Source organism: Myotis yumanensis, unplaced genomic scaffold (genome assembly GCF_028538775.1).
Source record: "Myotis yumanensis isolate MYYU_CA2020_CCGP unplaced genomic scaffold, mMyoYum1.0.hap1 SCAF_2, whole genome shotgun sequence".
Lineage (NCBI taxonomy): Eukaryota > Metazoa > Chordata > Mammalia > Chiroptera > Vespertilionidae > Myotis > Myotis yumanensis.
Genome location: NW_027223753.1, coordinates 197,215,034 through 197,234,224, shown reverse-complemented (window position 1 = coordinate 197,234,224; position 19,191 = coordinate 197,215,034). Strand labels below are relative to the sequence as shown.

Here is a 19,191-nt window from a genome sequence, read left to right as displayed (position 1 = left end):
AAAATAGTGATTAAAGAGATTACCTCTATCCCTTGGCTAAGAAATATTAGCCCCTGAACATGGCTGCATGACTGTGTGATGTCACCGAGTTCAGACTGCCAGGCTGCTCAGCTCAGGAGGGGAGATCTGGCAGGAAGAGTTTACCAGCAGAGCCCCAGGGTATATTCATGAATTTCCTCTAGTGGCAGGTGAACTCTTAGAGTCTGAGTTTGCATTTTCTTGTCTGACTGGGTCTGTAGTCTCAAGTGAGTGAATTCTGTTGGAGCAACATCAAGGTAATTGATTGAACCCAAGTTTGGTTTCAGTCTAGGCTCCACAGAGCTTTTGCTGACATAGCAAACAACAGCCTGCTCTCCTACATCCCATTGACTTGACACTGCCATCAGAATCTTGAAGACTGGAGATCTTTGAGGACAATTTTAGCTTTCCTAGGGCCACATGAAACCAAAAACCTCCAGTCAGAGCCAGACTTTGCTTGGAGCTACAGCAGGATGAATGGAAGTTGAATGGGTTGCACGTGGCTCTGTGTTGAACACAGAATTATTAGAGAACAGTTTATTGCCCTAGGTTTTTACCACTTGAACCTTCCCAGACCATGCTCTCCTTGGATCAGTCTCAGCTCTTTAATAGTTGGATCTCAGAATTATTTGTGTCTATATTTTCTCTCTTCTCTTAGACTCTGAGGTCTGGGTGGTACCTTAGTCACCTTTGAATCACCTGTGTATCTCTAACCGTGTCCAGCTTATTATTGCATGCGGGAGATGTTCAATAAATAATTTTGAAAATAAAGGCATAAATAAGTGACCTAAAGGGGAAATGGGAACCATTGTCTCTGAGAAACAATTCCCAGTTTAATTCATTTCAGCCACTAGCTGGGTGGGGGTGGTGGGGATAAAGGGGTTGTCATTGCATTTCTTTCTCTCCTTTTTTTTGTGATTCAGTGGGAAAAAGTAAAGCTAGATATGGTTGAGTATAGAGCAGTAAACTGCTTGGGCATTATGGGAGCATAGTCACAAAAGTACAAAGTGCTAGCATTCCTCAGATACCTGGCAACCTAAACATGAGTTTTCTCTGTTTTATTTGCTTTAAATTCTTGCAGAAACCATTGTGAAGTGGGTTTTTTTCCTGTCTGAATTATAACTTGGACACTGAATAATAGTAGTGGTGGTGAAGGGGGAGACAGAATTTGCACGATAAATTGGAGATGACTATATTCAAAAAAAATTATTATAATGTGAAACAGACACAACCGAGCTGGCCATTAACCACAGATGGAAGCAGGCCACATATTGCTTATGTGGCTTGGCCATTTTCAAAAATATAAAAATATTAAAATATATAAAAAAATATATAAAAAATATAAAAATATTTTTGAGAACTTTTATATTCAATACTACAGCCAAATCTTGATAATTGTTACTGAAAATATTTAAAATCTCTTAAATTTCACTTTCCTTTTTGATATGACAAAGTAAATTACAAAATAAGTATAGAGTGGAACTTCAAGTATATTTACCTATCCCAGTGGTCGGCAAACTCATTAGTCAACAGAGCCAAATATCAACAGTACAACGATTGAAATTTTTTTTGAGAGCCAAATTTTTTAAACTTAAACTATATAGGTAGGTACATTGTTATTAACTTAATTAGGGTACTCCTAAAGCTTAGGAAGAGCCACACTCAAGGGGCCAAAGAGCCGCATGTGGCTCTCGAGCCGCAGTTAGCTGACCACGGACCTATCCCATATTCCTTTTTTCCTTAAATATAATGTTTTTCTAAAAAATTCTTAGTTCTAAAATAATGATCAAAATTTAAATCCATAGGCTTCAGCTAAACCTGAAGATCGAAATGATCCAATGCTTCTTTATAACAAGATGAAATTATCCCAGGTCCAAAATAACTTTTCATTAGAGATCAATGGGAAGGTAAGTAGCAAGTTTTATGTACTCTCTTATTGTGCCATTTCTAAAACAACATTGAAATACAGTTTCTTAAACTTCAATGATTTCTTACTTATTGAAGTAAATTGAACATTAAATGAATTTAGATGACACTGACCATCTGACTTCATGACAGGACCAGGAAAAAAAAACCTATTTGAAACTATTATATTTATATTTAGTTAGAGGTGATTTTAAAAGTAAAAGTACTTTTTCAAGGCAGCTATGCAATAATGGTGGGAATGATCATAGAAAAGGGTTTGGAAAATATTAAACTGAAAATCCTTCAAAAAGACCATTATATAGCCATCAGAGTTGGACAGTCAGATAATAAAAGCATTTAATTTGTTTTTAGCTCCTAAAAAGATTAATTTATTCATAGAATCTGCTATGTTCTCATCAAGGCATCTATGAGGTGTTCAGAGCAATAATGGAGAAATAGAACACAAGAAATAAGAAAACTCTGTCTCATAGATTCCATTTATAAGCAGCAATTGACATCTTTTTGCTTAGTTGTAATTCATTAGCTAGTATGTAATTATCTCTTTGGGAGGCCATTCATGTGTATTTGTGTATTAGTTGTGGCACACAATCAGGAAATAAAACAACATGCATGGGAAAATCTGCAAATGACTACATTCAGTGATGGATTTGCCTTGGCAATAATTATAATAAAAAGGGACTTTTAAAAAGCATAACCTTTCCAGTTAGGAATTTCTCACAGAGCTTTTTAAATTGAATTTATTGGGGGTGACACTGGTTAACAAAATATACAGGTTTCAGATGCACAATTCTATAACACATTATCTACACACTGTATTGTGTGTTCACCACCCCAAGCCAAGTCTGTCCTTCACCATTTATTTCCCCTATACCCTCCTCCACCTCCCTCACGCCCTCTCCCCGGGACAACCACCACATTGTTGTCCGTGTCCATGAGTTTTGTTCTCTTTTTTTCCCCATTTTTGCTCAATCCCTCTACCTCTCCCCCGCAGCCCTGCCCCCCAGTCACCCTCCCCTCTCCAACAGCTGTCAGCCTGCTTTCTATCTATGAGTCTGTCTCTAGCTTGCTTGTTAGACCACTTTGTTCATTAGATCTCACATATGAGTGAAATCATATGATATTGTCTTTCTCTGGCTTATTTCACTTACCATAATGCTCTCCAGATCCACCCATGCTGTAAAGTGCCTAATAAGTATGTTTTGAAAGAATGATCCAAACCACCAAAGGAAATCAAGAAAAGAACATCACACTTCATACTTAGAAAGCGACCAGCGTATAATATACTTATCTGTATAACTATAGAGCCTAAACTATTGGTAATTGTAAACATTCTTAAGCACTGAAATGTGGCATTTCAGCAAGATGTGCATGATCTCCACTTCTGCTGTTTTTCCTTATATCCACTGATGGTTGAAAAACCAAAATTCCCATTTTAAAAAGACAAGCTTCCATCTTTTGGCAACTCTGAAGAGTAAAACTGCATGCCTATGGGCCTTATATTGACAGTGTTCTGTTTGGCTTCATTGGACCCTCTGTGGTGCATCTATAACTTCATTGAACCTCTGCTATAACTAATGTGCTTTCATTTACTGCAGGATCTTCACAGAGATATATTACTGTGTTAAATGGATTATTTATTTATTTTTTTAAATATATTTTTTATTGATTTCAGAGAGGAAGGGAGAGGGAGAGAGATAGAAACATCAGTAATGAGAGAGAATCATTGATCAGCTGCCTCCTGCATCCCTCTCCCCACGTCCCCCACACCCACTGGGGATCCAGCCCAAAACCCTGGGCATGTTCCTAACCAGGAGTCAAACCGTGACCTGGTTGATGCTCAACCACTGAGTCACGACAGCTGGGTGGATTGTTTATTAAAACCCACTTTTAAAAGATAAACACTTTACACCCATTACAATTTTTGCATACATTTTAAAGCTAACATTTTCTTCTATTTTATATTGATTAGACCAAGAAGATGACACTGAGCCTAATTTCTAACTGTATTTTCTCTACACTTATAGGCTTTGCTTTTGTTCTTAAGTGGTTGGTTTAATTCTATCAAAATAATCATGCTGCCGAACTAATTTTTATTCAAAACCAATTGAAACAATTAAGGGAAAATCCCATACAAGTATCTGACTGGATGATTGTGATAATTATATTGTGCTGCAGCTGACGCCCTAACTATGTCTGACCTCTGAACATAATTGAGTATTGGATTCAAGAAGAGAAATTCATAATTACTGAATGTTTTGTGCCTGCTTTTTTCTCTAGCCATTCAGCTGGTCCAATTTCACAAATGAAATTATGTCAACTGTGGATATTAAAATTACAAGTGAGGAAGATGTGGTTGTTTATGCTCCAGAATATTTAACCAAACTTAAGCTCATTCTTACCAAATACTCTGCCAGGTAAGTATGTCAGAGTGCCCATGTCCTCAGAGTTTACATTTAATATCACTCTTTAGAAGCTTTGCAGCCTCATCTTTTTTGTTGCTGGGTGGTGGGTTTTTTTATACAGAGATCTTCAAAATTTAATGTCCTGGCGGTTCATAATGGATCTTGTAAGCAGCCTCAGCAGAACCTACAAGGAGTCCAGAAATGCTTTCCGCAAGGTGAAGATACAATCTCTCTTTTCTTAAGACTTAAAACATAAAGAGACACATGGTTATGAAGGTGCCATGTATACTGCTAGAATGTGGTGAACTTGGCCAAGAGACAAAATGCCGAATGTTGGTTATTTTGCCCATGTTTAGGCTATGATGTCTGGAAAAGCCATCATAGAAAAGCTAGTTTTTATGGTCTTTGCCATCCTATGTTTGTCTACAGTGGCATCGTGATCGAAATGCCATGGAAGGATATGCATTTGGTTATGTGAGCAGTTCATGAAACAAACATACTGGCTTGGTGTTTGTGTGGCATTAAAAACAATCGCAGAGATATCTCGATTAACTTGATTTTTCAGGTGTTCATAGCTCACTAGAGTTACACACAGATGGAGTACATTGACGTGGACAATCCACTAACACATCTACCTGGAGACAACCTTAAGGCCTTTTATTAGGCTGTACCTACATTTAAACAATCATCATTTTAGTCATGTTGTGAGGGACGAAGGCAGGAGAGATGAGAAAGGAGAAATTCTAGCAAATGGGTGGTGTCCAGTATTGATTAGTGTCATGGAAAGGAAATAACTTTCTGACTGAAATTTTGTGTTTTTACCCTTTAAAAGAAAATACAAGCACAATTTTAAGATTGAAGAATGTCAAATTGGTATTTTGCTAAATTTCCCTTACCTAAGTTAGTCCCCTTATTGGTACTTAAATTTATACACATAGATTTCTTCTAAGTGCTGGAAGTTCAGCTAAAACATTCAACAAACAGGAATGTGCCTTTTTGTATAGCAGATTTCTCTCATTACGACGTTTATTGAACATTACTTCACATTTATGTTTATGCAGCGGTAACGGCGTTATTTTTTGTTTGGGAGGGTTGTTTTTTGGGTTGCTTTTTTCCTAAAGCTGTCTAGAAGGATGTTAACTTGTAGTAGCCTGAAGTTCTACTGGGACAGGTACTGAAAATATACCTTATTTTCAGATCGTATGTAAGTAAACAATCCAATTGGATTGCATTTTATCATCGGCAAGGACAACGTGCCTTGTAAGGAGGACCAGTGAATATTGCAAGAACTTAGGAGACGTAAAGAATAGCGAGTCCTGTGAGATTTGTGTTGTGACCATGCTCCCTTGTCTTACTCCTGATCAAACACCATTTCCTTTTTCTCTCCTATAGGCCCTTTATGGCACAACATCAGAAATAGCAGCTTGGAGACGTTGTGCAAACTTTGTCAACGCGAACATGGACAGTGCAGTGGGAAGGCTTTATGTGCAAGCAGCATTTGCTGGAGACAGTAAACACGTGGTAATGTTCTCAGCACAGTACACTATCACTCACTCATTTGCATTGATGGACAATTACAATGGTCCATAATTGGGCTAAAATTTTATTAATTGTCAGGTAACCTCTGAATCATAATTGGCCATTATTTCCCAGTAAATCTCATCCTCCCTCTCTCAAGGGTCTGGTTATGTTTGTGATCCTAGTATTATTTAATCCGAAGGCAACTGTCCTTTTTCCAAAAGCAGTAGGTTCTGGAAACAGTCACATGTTCTAGTGATACAGTCATTTCTAAACTGACTAAGAATTAGGGTTTTTCTTAAAAACCTAGAAAATAAACCCAGGTTTAGTTGAAGTGTAAGAAATGTACTCTATTTTTCATTGTTACTGACATGAAAGCAATGCAGCTTGAAGATATGGTGAAATAATCTATTGAAATGCTGCTTCATGCTTTACTAAATTACAAATGGTAATAATAGGTAATATTTTATGTTAATTCTTCTTTTATGATAATGGAAACCGGTTTATTCTTAACATGATTTTTGATAAATGTATATATATATAATACCTATTTAATCATAAGTATTGATAAAAACAATGTTGCTTTAAAAATATAATTTTTCACATATACCCATTTGTTTAGGTCAGTCTGCCTATAAATTTATATTTATTAATATATTATTAAATCACATAAAGACAGATTATAGCTCTATTTTTAAATTTTAAAAAAAGTTCAATTTATCTTTATTGCTGAAAGCATTACAGATATGCCCTTTCCTCCTCCCCCCCCCCCCCCCCATTTACACTTTCCACCCTGTTCCTGCCCCTCATCTACCCAGGCTTTCACCCACTATTGTCTGTTTCAATTTGTGTTATAAAAAATTAACTAATGGCCTAAATTTGTCTTCTGTTCTTTTGGTTTGAGGTTGAGGATTTGATTACACAGATCCGGGAAGTTTTTATTCAGACTTTAGATGAGCTGACTTGGATGGATGCTGAAACAAAAAAGAGAGCTGAAGAAAAGGTAAAAAGCAAGGCAGGGCTAACTATCAAAGAAATAAATTCTTTATAAAGAAATGCCAATTTTTAAGATAATTCAGGAAAACAGATAATCAAGAATTGCTTTAAGAATTTGAATAAACACCTGATCAAAGGCAGTGAGAAAAAAAATTGCATAAAATAAAAGCAAGTTCCTTCAGAATGTAATGTTTTCAGGAACTTTTTTTTATGGATAAATTCATTTTTCTATGATTTCCATTTTTTATTTCTTTGTAATCAACTTCTAATCTCCATGTTCAGTTCAAAACTTTGAAAGATCTCTACATTTTTTAAAGAAAGACTTCAGGAAACAAGAGGAAAATCTTATGTTAGCAAGTAAAGAATGAAATGATGTTATCACTGGTTCATAATTTTTCTCCTTTTAAGAAATATACCTAAAAGGCCTCTAACAATGTCAAAAATATGCCCTCAATTTGTAATGCAAATTTCTAGCTAAATTTTTTAAAACATGCCTCCTCTTGTTTTTTATAAAACCTAGGAAGAAAAAAATACTGTATTTCTGTTCAAGCAAATGTAAGATGGTGCAATTTTTGAGTTTTATAAGGTGACCTGTCTCTTTTATTGGGACTTTTAATATTTTGCATATGAAGAAAGGTGATATTTCTAAGGAAATTTTAGGTTTAAATTTACTATGGTCATTTGTCTTGCTAACTATATAAAAATAAAAGGAACAACATGTCCTGTGACAACTGTATGTGCTTTATGAGCAGTATTCACATGCAACTTGATTATTTGTCTGTAGTTAAGGTGGCAAGAAGAACAGACCATATTTTGAACTGATAACAGAGGGAGTTCAAAAACCTAATATAATAAGAGAGTCAAGCTGCAGTGTAGTTCTGTTTTGGATTAAATCACATGAAAGGACTATGTTTTTCAGCTTCACGGAGCCCTGAGTGGGTTAGGTCTAGATTTTTAAGCCCCCTTATATTTTCATTATTCTGGCAAAGTCCTCGGAAATGTGGGCTGGATTTGCTTCATTCATGTTCTAGCTCTCTGTGACATGGTCCTGTTTGATGTAGGCAATTGAATTGTTCTAGATCATCATTTCCCAAGGTGGTGTCAGAAAACAGGTGCCAAGTTGTTCCACAAAAGAGAGTCCCCTGATCAAAAGACATCAGGAAACACTGCCTGTAGGAAGTCTTCCCTGATCTCATCTTAGTCTAGGTTACATGCTCTGAGGGTGTGATTCTATGGCATCATACATCACACTCAGAGTAAATTCTCATTTCATTGCTTATCATTGATCTTTACAGTAAGCTCTCTGGGGGGCAGAAATTTTGCCTAGCATTGAAGCCTCAGCCCCTTGCAAAGTACTGGGCTCATTGTAGACCCTTGAACATATATTGAATGAATAAAGAGACAAATTAACTCCTCCTCTTGGACACTCATAATAACCTAATTTTTACTGTAAGAAGTCCTGCAATAAAGAAGCCTGCTTAATGTTTTTGTCACAGTATTTATCCAAAGTATTTGACAATAAATTACTTTTATGCAGTAACTTTTATTTCAATAGAGTCTCTGTCCCTTAGAACACTCTTTTGGGGAAATGTGTTCTAGAAAATAAAGTGCTAATGAGAGGGGGCTGATTAATAATTTGTGGAAACCTACAAGAAAGTGGGCGTGGCCTAACTGACTTAGTGACACATATCCTGTCCCAGCCACTGGGGAAATCCTGGGCTTATGAAACAGATTGGTAACAAAACCACATCCCTTTGATGGCAAACCAAATAACTCAGAGATACAGGCTTAATTCCCCATGACAAATTTAAATTAATTAAATTATTCAAGAGCAAATGTGATATGATAGCATCAAAAGTCAGATATCTTTGAGAAAATAAAAAAATAGAAATAGCAAGTAGTAAACAAGGGGTAATCATGAAATAATAAAAATAAGTAAATAACTTTAAAATACTAAACATAAAAATTAGAAATGGCAGTAAGCAAGAGGTAAACGTGAGCTTGTATAACAAGGAAAACTCTTGTTTGCTACTTGTTTAATTAATGTCATTAATTTAACTTTGAAAAGATAGGCACACAGCCTTGGAGACTGAGGTAGAACATAAAAACTCCAAGAAACGATATTCAGGAAGAATATTAGCATGAACATAGAAGCCTATACCTGTTTTCTCAGCCAAATCGGTAATGTGGAAAGACAATTAGAAGCTGCTAGAATGGAAGCTCTAAGTATTACTTGCCCTATAAATTGGCCGACTTGTCAGCTCTCATTTTGGTTTTCTTGGGAAAGCTGCAGTCTGTGAGGACAGAGCATTAGAAGCTAAATTTCAGACCAACTTTTTGTTTCTTTTGAGCCCCAGGATGAAGCCACTTCAAATATATTTTCTTAAGTGTTCTCTGATACTCTTTTTGTAAACAGTATGGATCAAGTTATTCAGTTGATATTCATGGGCAAACGACAGTGTTTGCATTTGAAAGTTATGTAATCATCCTCACATTCAATATTACAATTCTCATAGGCCTTGGCAATTAAAGAAAGAATTGGCTATCCTGATGACATTCTCTCAGATGACAACAAACTGAATAAAGAATATGAGGAGGTAAGTCTCTATTAAGACTCTGGGCTAATGACACCTGGGGCTGGTGGCAATGTTATTTTTAGTTATCGGGTGCCAAAAATTATGTGAAGTAGCCTAAAATTATAGGTTTTATTATTTTTTTAAATATACTTTTATTGATTTCAGAGAGGAAGGGAGAGGGAGAGAGAGCTAGAAACATCAATATGAGAGAGATTCATTGATTGACTGCCTCCTGCTGGGGATCAAGCCAGAAACCCAGGCATGTGCCCTGACCCAGGAATCGAAAAGTGACCTCCGGGTTCATAGGTTGATGCTCAACCACTGAGCCACGCCGACTGGGCCCATAGATTTTATTATAAAAGTCTTTAGCACTGAAGACAGATCTGTGTTTGTTTCAGTTTTAGCCTTTTGTTTCATTGGCCTGTCCCGCATCTGTTATTTTGGCTTCCACATATTCCATTTTAAGAAGAAAAATCTGGCGTCCTTTAGAGTATCAAGGGTAGCCCTAGCTGCTTTGGCTCAGTGGATAGAGCATTGGCCTGCGGACTGAAGGGTCCCACGTTCAATTCCGGTCAAGGACACGAATCTTGGTTGTAGGTTCCTCCCAGGCCTGGGTACTGGTCAGGCCTCGTGCAGGAGGCAACCAATTGATGTGTTTCTCTTACATCTATATTTCTCTCTGTCTTTACCTCTCTCTTCCATTCTCTCAAAAAATCAATGGAAAAATATCCTCCAGTGAGGACTGAAAAAAAAAAAAAAAAAGAATCTCAAACTTAAAGAGTATCAAAGGTAGACAGCAAAGTGCTGGAACAGCGGGCAGCACTCAGGCTCCTTATCTCGTCTTACAGGCCTGAAAAGTCAAATCTTCAGGTTCCCACCCACTTTTTAATTTTCCTTCCACTGGATAAGCTAGATCATGCATTCTCTATTTAAAAAGCAAACAAAATACCTGAGAACCAGAGATTGTTGTATTCTCCTTTGGTAATGGAACAGTGGTAAGAGAAGAGAATTGATTAAAGTCACTGCAGTACTTATTTCAGACTTAGCTGAGGTTCTTGTTACTAATCTGTGGTCACCACAACTACTTGAAACCCTGGTGATGATAAGGGAATCCTTGCGTAAATTGGAGATGACAGTGATTCCTAACCCATTGATTACTTGTCTGATGTGGGATTTGCAAGCCACAGTATTCTCTCGTCCTTTTTCATTTGCAGAAAGGCTTGACTATTTCTTTTAAATTAGCTGGCTGTAGCATGGGAGTCCTGGGGGCCCTTGTAGCAGGAGCTTCGTGGCTAAGACTATAGACTCAAAACTGACTGTATAGGTTCAAATCCTAGCTCCACAAGTAAACTTGTCTGTATCTCTGTTTCCTTAACTTTTAAAAATATACATATTTTTATTGATTTCAGAGAGGGAGAAGAAGAGATAGACACATCAATGATGAGAGAGAATCATTGATTGGCTTCCTCCTACACACCCCCTACTGGGAAATCAAGCCTGAAACCCAAGCATGTGCCCTGACTGGGAATCGAACCGTGTCCTCTGGGTTCATGGGTTGATGCCCAACCACTGAGCTACGCCATCCAGACTGGGCTTCTCAACTTTTAAGTGATGATAGTAGCCCATCTTTATAAGATTATTAAAATATTCTTAGAATACTGCCTGGCCCATCGTAGGTACTAACAAGAATATGCTGTTATCACATCCAGTATATAAGGATTAATATCAATATGGTAAGGCTTGCCAGATACTTCATTTCATGTGATTAATTACACTGAAGTGGTGATTCAACCACAGCAACAGTGACCTGTAATATAGAACTAGACTAATTGGAACTAAATCCTTCTTTGGTAAGTTTTAATGCTCTCTGTTAACGTTATTAACAGGTAGAATTTAAGAAAATGTCCTCTATATTTTTAGCAAAAGTTTTGAAGATACTGGTTTTAATATTTTCCCCAAAATCTTTTATATAATATAGTACAAGTACAAGGAAGATGAATACTTTGAGAACATAATGCAAAATGTGAAGTACGGCCAACATAAACAACTAAAGAAGCTTCGAGAGAAGGTGGACAAGGATGAGTATGTATATTCCAGTTTTTAACATATTTATTCAGAAGAGGGTCTTTTCCCCTCCTTTTTGTTGTATGAAGAGAAAGAGTCTGACTTGGGATAGTGTTAAAAAGTACCACCGTCTCCTATGAAGTACTTTTAAGAACATCTAAGAAAATTATACTAAAGACGGATCAGGATTTAACCAAATTAAAACTTTTTTAGTTAAGGTACATCCTCAGATAACCTAATTTCTTTGGTTTCTCTTCATTTTATTGCCTGTCCCTCTGCTTTGCTTGTGGACAAGATTCTCAAGAACACCTTAATCTAAGCAGCCCATGGCTCCTTCAAGCCTTCTCTGAGGCCTTACTTAGTGTACTCAGAATTTTCTTCTACCCACAGCCCCACCTGTTTCCTGTCAGTGAGTCATTCCCCAAGTCCATCCCCTTCCTGGATTGCTCCATGTAACACTTCTCTCATCCTAGACGTAGCCAAATATGAGATATCAGAAATCCCTCTCACTCCTAGCCTTCAAATGCTCTTAATTTCTGTTTATTAGTGGGATTGGTCCTTCAAATTAACTATTGGTTTAGCATTTACTTATCAATTAAATGGATGTGTTCAACATATTTATCAACCTATATGGTTGTGCACTTAAATTTCTAGAATTGCTTCTGTTGATATCTCACTAGGTTCTTAGCTGCTAGAGAATAGGGGCCATTCCTTTTGACCATTCAGCACAGTGCAGAATACATAGATTTTCAGTTAAAGTTGAATTAATGAATGAATGACGAACAAGTGAAAAATAAACATACTAACTTGATTTGTGTGGTAACGAACACAATAACATACCAGTGAGGTTCTTGGTTCATGTATGCATTTATTCTTTCATGTATTCATATTATTAAACTAAACTAATATTTTAGAACACTGGCTAAATCTAGGTGTCATTGGGTACTGGGAGAATCAAAGGTAAACTTTGTTTATATTACATTGCATCATAACAAGTAGAAAGTAGTGTTGAGGAAGGGGAGAAATCAACTCTTTGACCCTCTTGAGTTCTTAAGACTGAACTAATAATAAAAATGACATAAGACCAGATTAACAGAGGAAAAGTAATGTAATATGTGCATGTGGGGGGTTATAAATGATACTCTGAGAAATTTATGAACCAGCCAGCTCTTTATGCCTTTTAAACAAAGAAACAATACATTAGACAGGACAAAGAAACTTAGGTTTGTGTATTCCTTTAGTGAAGAATCTAACCAAAGTTTGGGCTTCAATAGTAAATTAGTAAATAAATAACAAGTTTTGTTTATACAGAATTAATGAATTAATAAATAAATAAATAACAAGCCATGTAGCCCTGAATTCCAAAGCTCTAAGGATAAGGGTGTCTCAGTCTACTGTAGCAAGAAGACTTTTCATAGGGGAGATTTATTTCCTGCATTCAAGGAGAGAAGGGAGATTCCGTGTGCCCTTCTTGCATTGACTGCTTGTCAAGTAACTTTAATTCAAAATTATCAATATGCTATTGTACGATATTTTGGGGTGGCCTTCCCTGACCCTGACAGTAGGAAAGACATGTTGTAATAAATAAACTGTACCACCAGGAGGGCTAGACAACAATCCTAAATGGAAATGCTAATACATTTCAATTCTTATACAACATTTTGAACTCTTCAGGTATTCTGAAAGAGAGACTGGTTTCTTTTGCTGACCCCTGGGTTTGTACTGGAGCAAAGATTGTCTTATCTGGGGCTAACGTCGGGGCTGCAAATGTCAGAGAATGTTTGGCATCCCAGCTGGCAAAGAGGAAGGAAAATGGTTACATACCGTACAGTTGGTGTTGTAATAGATTATCAAGTTGTTTCTCTAGAAACCCACACAAAGTCATCAAAAAGAATACTCTGTGGGTTAAAATCTGAGAGGTTTCTGACAGGTCTGAATATTTTCATTTCTTTAAAATATATATACTTACATTCAGTAAATGTTAGCACCGTGTAAATTATTGTCAAATACTCTTTCTGAAAATAGCTACTATAACTTGCACCATGTGACGCAAGAAGATTTATTTATCATTTTAAAAAATAGTTGTTGAAATATCACTGATGTTTTCTTTTGAAGTTGATGTAGACCCAGTTCCAGAATCACTTTGTAATATAGTTTGCTCTTTTCATTCCCTTTCATCATATGGATTGATTTTCTTTAAGTTCTCTTCTCTTTATGATAGGTAGTCAAAAGTCAAACTTGTATATAATATTTTAATGCATGTTTGGTGAGTAGCAGGCATCACTCAGTAGTACTTTGTGGATGTTCTCCGTGAGTTTCTGATAGTCAATCACAAGTGCATATGACTTCCTAGTTCTTCTCTGCCAGGCCTGGCCAGCTGGTCTTCCTTCCCTGTCTAATGCCTACATACTGAGTACAAGGGTTCAAAATTCTTGACTGCACATGAGAGTCAACTGGGGAGCTTTAGAAATAGTACCGATACCCAACCCTGCCTCCCTAGATTTTTGATGTACTTGCCTGTGGGTGGGGACCCAGGTACAGTAGGTTCTTGAATAATGTCATTTATTCAATGTTATTTCATTATAATGTTGATGAAATGCTTAAATAGGATATATATATATATATATATATATATATATATATATATATATATTTCTTTATTGATTTCAGAGAGGAAGGGAGAATGAGAGATAGAAGCATCAATGATGAGAATCACTGGTGGGCTGCCTCCTGCACGACCCCACTGGGGATCGAGCCCACAACCCAGGCATGTGCCCTTGGCTGGAATCAAACCTGGGACCCTTCAGTCCGCAGGCCGACGCTCTATCCACTGAGTCAAGCTGGCTAGGGCTTAAATAGGAACTTTTAACTCTTCTTTGTATCAGTTAACCTACAGTAAAGTTGGTTTCATTATACGTCATTTCACTTCAATTCCAAGAAGCTATGGGTGAGATTAAGTGAGTACTTACTATACTGGTTCTTTTTAAGTACAGCATGTTACTGTACAAAACAACATGAGATTAAATCAAGCACAAGAGGAAATGATGCAATCAAGAGGTACAATAAACATGAAAGGTACGAGGGCTGCTGCCTGTGTGACGCAGCATACTGTTACTCAAACTTTTATTTTTCCTGAGTAGAAAGACTCCACTCTAAAATAACAATAAAAGTGTAGGACAGTAAATATGTAAACCAGTAACATATTCGTTCATTATCATTTTCAAGTATTATGTACTAGACATGGTCGTATGTGCTATATTTTTATACAACTGGCAACGCAGTAGGTTTGTTTGTACCAGCATTACCACAAACATGTGAGTCATGTGCAGTGGTATGACATTACCAGGCTATGATGTCTCTAGGCAATAGGAATTTTTCAGCTCTACAAGAATCTTATGGGACCACCATCGTATATATGGTGGCATTGACCAAAACGTTATGCAGAGCATGACTATGTCTAACATGATGTAGCGCCAGTAACATGATTATTTTCTTGCAGTCCATAGAGCAAACACAAACTTCTAATGAGCAAAAGACGTAGAAGAACAAAATGAATTTCTACTCTTGTTTTTAGGTCTGATGCTATTTTGTTCGTTTCTCAGGCCAAAACATTCTATAATATAATTGGGACAGGTAGTGCCAGTGTTTATAAGTCACAATGATTGAGCTGTGGAGTTACTTTTTACAAACTGCAAAGACTTATTTTATTGCTGAACCTTCCCTGCTGTGGTACATGAAAATAAAAACACTGACATCGACAGCATAAACATTTTATTGAGCAGCTACAATGTGTGCGAAGCACTGCACTCTTCGCTCTAGAGCAGTGGTTCTCAACCTTCTGGCCCTTTAAATACAGTTCCTCATGTTGTGACCCCCCTATAAAATTATTTTCGTTGCTACTTCATAACTGTAATATTGCTACTGATATGAATCGTAATGTAAATATCTGATATGCAAGATGGTCTTAGGCGACCCCTGTGAAAGGGTCGTTCGACCGCCAAAGGGGTCGCGACCCACAGGTTGAGAACCACTGCTCTAGAGGCTAAACAACTAAATCTGAGGAAAGGCGGGATTATAAGGAAACAAAGTGCTAGGGCAGCACTTTTTAAAAATCACAATGAAATCTTATTAGTAAAACATTCCCTGGAAACATGTCAGCATTTAACTTAATATTGAGGTGGATAGAGGACGCACTACAAGCGAAACGAAACAGAAATGCGCGGTTCTGTTCTGCCTTCCCCTTCGTTGCTTCACGCCTGCTGCTTTTTCTGATTGGATGGTGGGAAGCCCCTGAAATAAGTGGTACTCCTGTGGCAGACAGCCCAGCATCGGGGGCTCCATGGGCTCTTTCTGAAAGGCCAGCACCAGCAAAAATGGCAGGGAGGTTGGCTCCCTGTGAAGTGACACTCTAGTTTAGCCACTGCTTGAGTGAGTAAAACTCTTGTGTCCCAGTTCTGCCTGTTATTACCTGTGGCCTTTCAAAAGCCATGCAGTTTCCTTATTTATAAGAGGAACAGGTTGGTTCAGACTGCAGGAGATCCCTAAGGCTCTCTCAAGCATTACAGTTCCATTGCCCTGACTGCCAAGCTTTGAGAGGAGAGGATGTTTTCTTCCTTGGCGTCTCTGTATCAAGTGAGCCAAGAAGAGAAGAGCATATTCTTTTTTAAAAATACATATTTTTTTATTGATTTCACAGAGGAAGGGAGAGTGAGAGACAGAAACATAAATGATGGTAGAGAATCATTGATCGGCTGCCTCCTGCACGTCTACAACCCCAGGCATGTGCCCTGAGCAGGAATGGAGCCGTGACTAGCTGGGCAAACATACTCTTGAAAGCTAGGGAAGTACCTCACCTCTTTCTAAAATATCCCTTCTGATTTCCCCTTCACTGATGTTTCTAGAATCACTTTCTTTCTAAGTAAGTCCAGTGCCAGTGAACTTGATTATTAAAAGAAAAGCAGTTGTGCAGGGCTTACATGGGTCAATGTGATGGCACACAGGTGGGGTATTAATAGGACCTATCCAGGTGGATGTGCAGGTTGGAGACGTGGGGCACAAATGAATCTCCATGAGTATAGATTTATGGGGAAGATTTGTGAAAAGGATTTGGCTCATCAAGTACTACTCAGTGATGCCCTAGCCCCGGGGCCGGCAAACCGAGGCTCGCGAGCCACATGCGGCTCTTTGGCCCCTTCAGTGTGGCTCTTCCACAAAATACCACATGCGGGCATGCACGTACAGTGCGATTGAAACTTCGTGGTCCATGCGCAGAAGTTGGTATTTTGTGGGAGAGCCGGTATTTTGTGGAAGAGCCACACTCAAGGGGCCAAAGAGCCGCATGTGGCTCGCGAGCCGCAGTTTGCCAAGCTGCAGTTTGCCGACCACTGCCCTAGCTGGTTTGGTTCAGTGAATAGAGCGTCGGTCTGTGGACCAAAGGGTCCCGGGTTCGATTATGGTCAGGGGCATGTACCTCAATTACAGGCTCCTCCCCAGCCCGGGCCCTGGTCAGGGCTTGTGCAGGAGGCAACCAATTGATGTGTTGTTCTCACATCGATGTTTCTTTCTGTCTTCCCCCCTCTTACATTCTCTCTAAAAAATCAATGGAAAAATTATTCGAATGAAGATTAAAAAAAAAAAGTACTACTCAGTGAGAAAGATGGGATAACAGGTAGTTAGACTAAACTTGGACAAATCACTCTAACTCCTCATGATAGTATCTGCCATGGTATGCTCATGTTCTGCACACATTATAATCGATAAAAAATTTAAGTTGTTATCTTTTATACTTCCATTAAACCAACCGACTTTGCACTTTTCCAGTGTGTTTAGGGATTATAAACAAAACACATTTTATCACTAAAAATATTTCTGTCTTTTTAATTAGCACCAAAGGAGGGTTTTGTTTTGTTTTGTTTTGTTTTGTTTTGTTTTTGGATGAGGAAGGAGAAGTAGGGAGGGAAGATAAATAGTTGAAAGGTTGAAGTGTTAAACTGGGAGAACTTTGCAAAAGAATTCTGGAATTTTCATGCCAGTGTGCCCTCTTGAGAGGGTGGTATCCAGATGGCACAAGGCTTCCTTCCAGTTGCCATTATTCCCTGCAGCTCACAGAGCAGCACCGCCTCACCACAGCCTGTGCCTTCCCCTCCCATGGTCCCAGGATGAGAAGGGTCATTTCTCTTGGGGCCTGGAGGTTCCATCAATATGCTTAGACCCAAATCTGTATCGAGCACCTATCATGCTTCCAACCTGTTCTAACCCTTAGAAATACAATTAAGAACAAAACATGAAATAAACCAAGAGGACTACATCAAACTAAAAAGCTTCTGCACAGCAAAGAAAATGGTCACCAGGATAAAAAGGCAACTAATGGAATGGGAGAAAATATTTGCAAATCATATATGTGATAAGTTCCCAGGGCTGACCAGCAGCCCCTGAATGACGGATGAATAGATTACTCAGACACAATTTGACTGTGAAAGAGAGGACTAAGGGGTTTCTGGCTCTAGTGGCCAGAGCAGCCTCGATTGCCTGCCTCCTTTTATTGGAATTTTTATCTTTAGATACAATCAATTGGGTGAGTAATCTTGGGAGGACACATGTGCTTACATTATCCTCTAGGCAAGGGCATCCAGGGATTAAGCATAAGGATTCCAGTAAACACCCTGCACATGCACGGACTTGTTTGGAAAGGTTAAGGAATAATTAGGGGCACTGCCTTAGACACTCCCCTAAGTCTCCCCTAAGTTGAAATTCTGATAAACAGGGCAGGCAGCCTTCCACACACTTCCTTTTTATCAGAATATCCTCCTTACAAACTTGCCAACCAAGTCTTGTGTGGTCCCCAACAATAAGTGGTTAATCTCCCAAATATATAAGAAGTTTCTACAACTCTGTAACAAAAAACAAAACAAACAAACAAACAAATTCCTAATGACCCAATTTAAAAATGGACTAAGGACTTGAACAGGCATTTCTCCAAAGAAGACATACAAATGGCCACCAGGTACATGAAAAGATGCTCAGCATCACTAGTCGTCAGGGAAATGAAATCAGAACCATAATGAAATATTGCATCACTCTGGCAAGATGTATTGTCAAGAGACAGAAATTGAGAGAGAGAGAGAGAGAGAGAGAGAGAGAGAGAGAGAGAGAGAAAGAGAGAAAGAGAGAAAGAGAAAGTTGGCCAGGATGTGGAGAAATTAGAACCCTTATACCATTTATGGGAATGTAAAACAGAACAGCCACCATGGAAAACAGTATGAAAATTCCTAAAAAAAAAAAATTAGAGACAGAACTACTGTATAACTCAGAAATCTCACTTCTGGGCACATATCCAAAAGACTTGAAATCAGGATCTCAGAGAGATACTACATTCCGACTTTCATTGCAGCACCATTCACAATAGCTAAGATGTGGAAGTAATCTGTTTCCATCGACATTTAATGGATAGATAAAATGTGGTATATACATACTAATCAGCCTTTAAAAAGAAGAAAATTGTATCATATGCAATGACATGGATGAGCCTGAGGACATTATGCTAAGTGAAATAAACCAGATAGAAAAAACATACTGTATGATTCCACTTATATGAAGTATCTAAGATAGTCAAGTTCATAAAATCAAAGAATGGTACCAAGGGGCTGGGCTTGGGATGTTGTTAATTATCAGGCATAAAGTTTCAGTTAAGC

At 38.0% G+C, this 19,191-nt stretch overlaps 1 protein-coding gene across 3 annotated transcripts in view; it reads left to right on the top strand.

Annotated features, from left to right (window-relative positions):
- Positions 1-19,191, top strand: part of MME (membrane metalloendopeptidase) — a 98,832-nt gene that overhangs the window by 50,682 nt on the left and 28,959 nt on the right. For all 3 annotated transcript variants that reach the window (XM_070406943.1, XM_070406945.1, XM_070406944.1), the window contains exons 10-16: positions 1,824-1,925; positions 4,222-4,358; positions 4,468-4,561; positions 5,739-5,867; positions 6,769-6,867; positions 9,377-9,457; positions 11,415-11,518. In XM_070406943.1, coding sequence (XP_070263044.1) covers positions 1,824-1,925; positions 4,222-4,358; positions 4,468-4,561; positions 5,739-5,867; positions 6,769-6,867; positions 9,377-9,457; positions 11,415-11,518 — 746 coding nt within the window. The remainder of the gene's footprint in view (positions 1-1,823; positions 1,926-4,221; positions 4,359-4,467; positions 4,562-5,738; positions 5,868-6,768; positions 6,868-9,376; positions 9,458-11,414; positions 11,519-19,191) is intronic.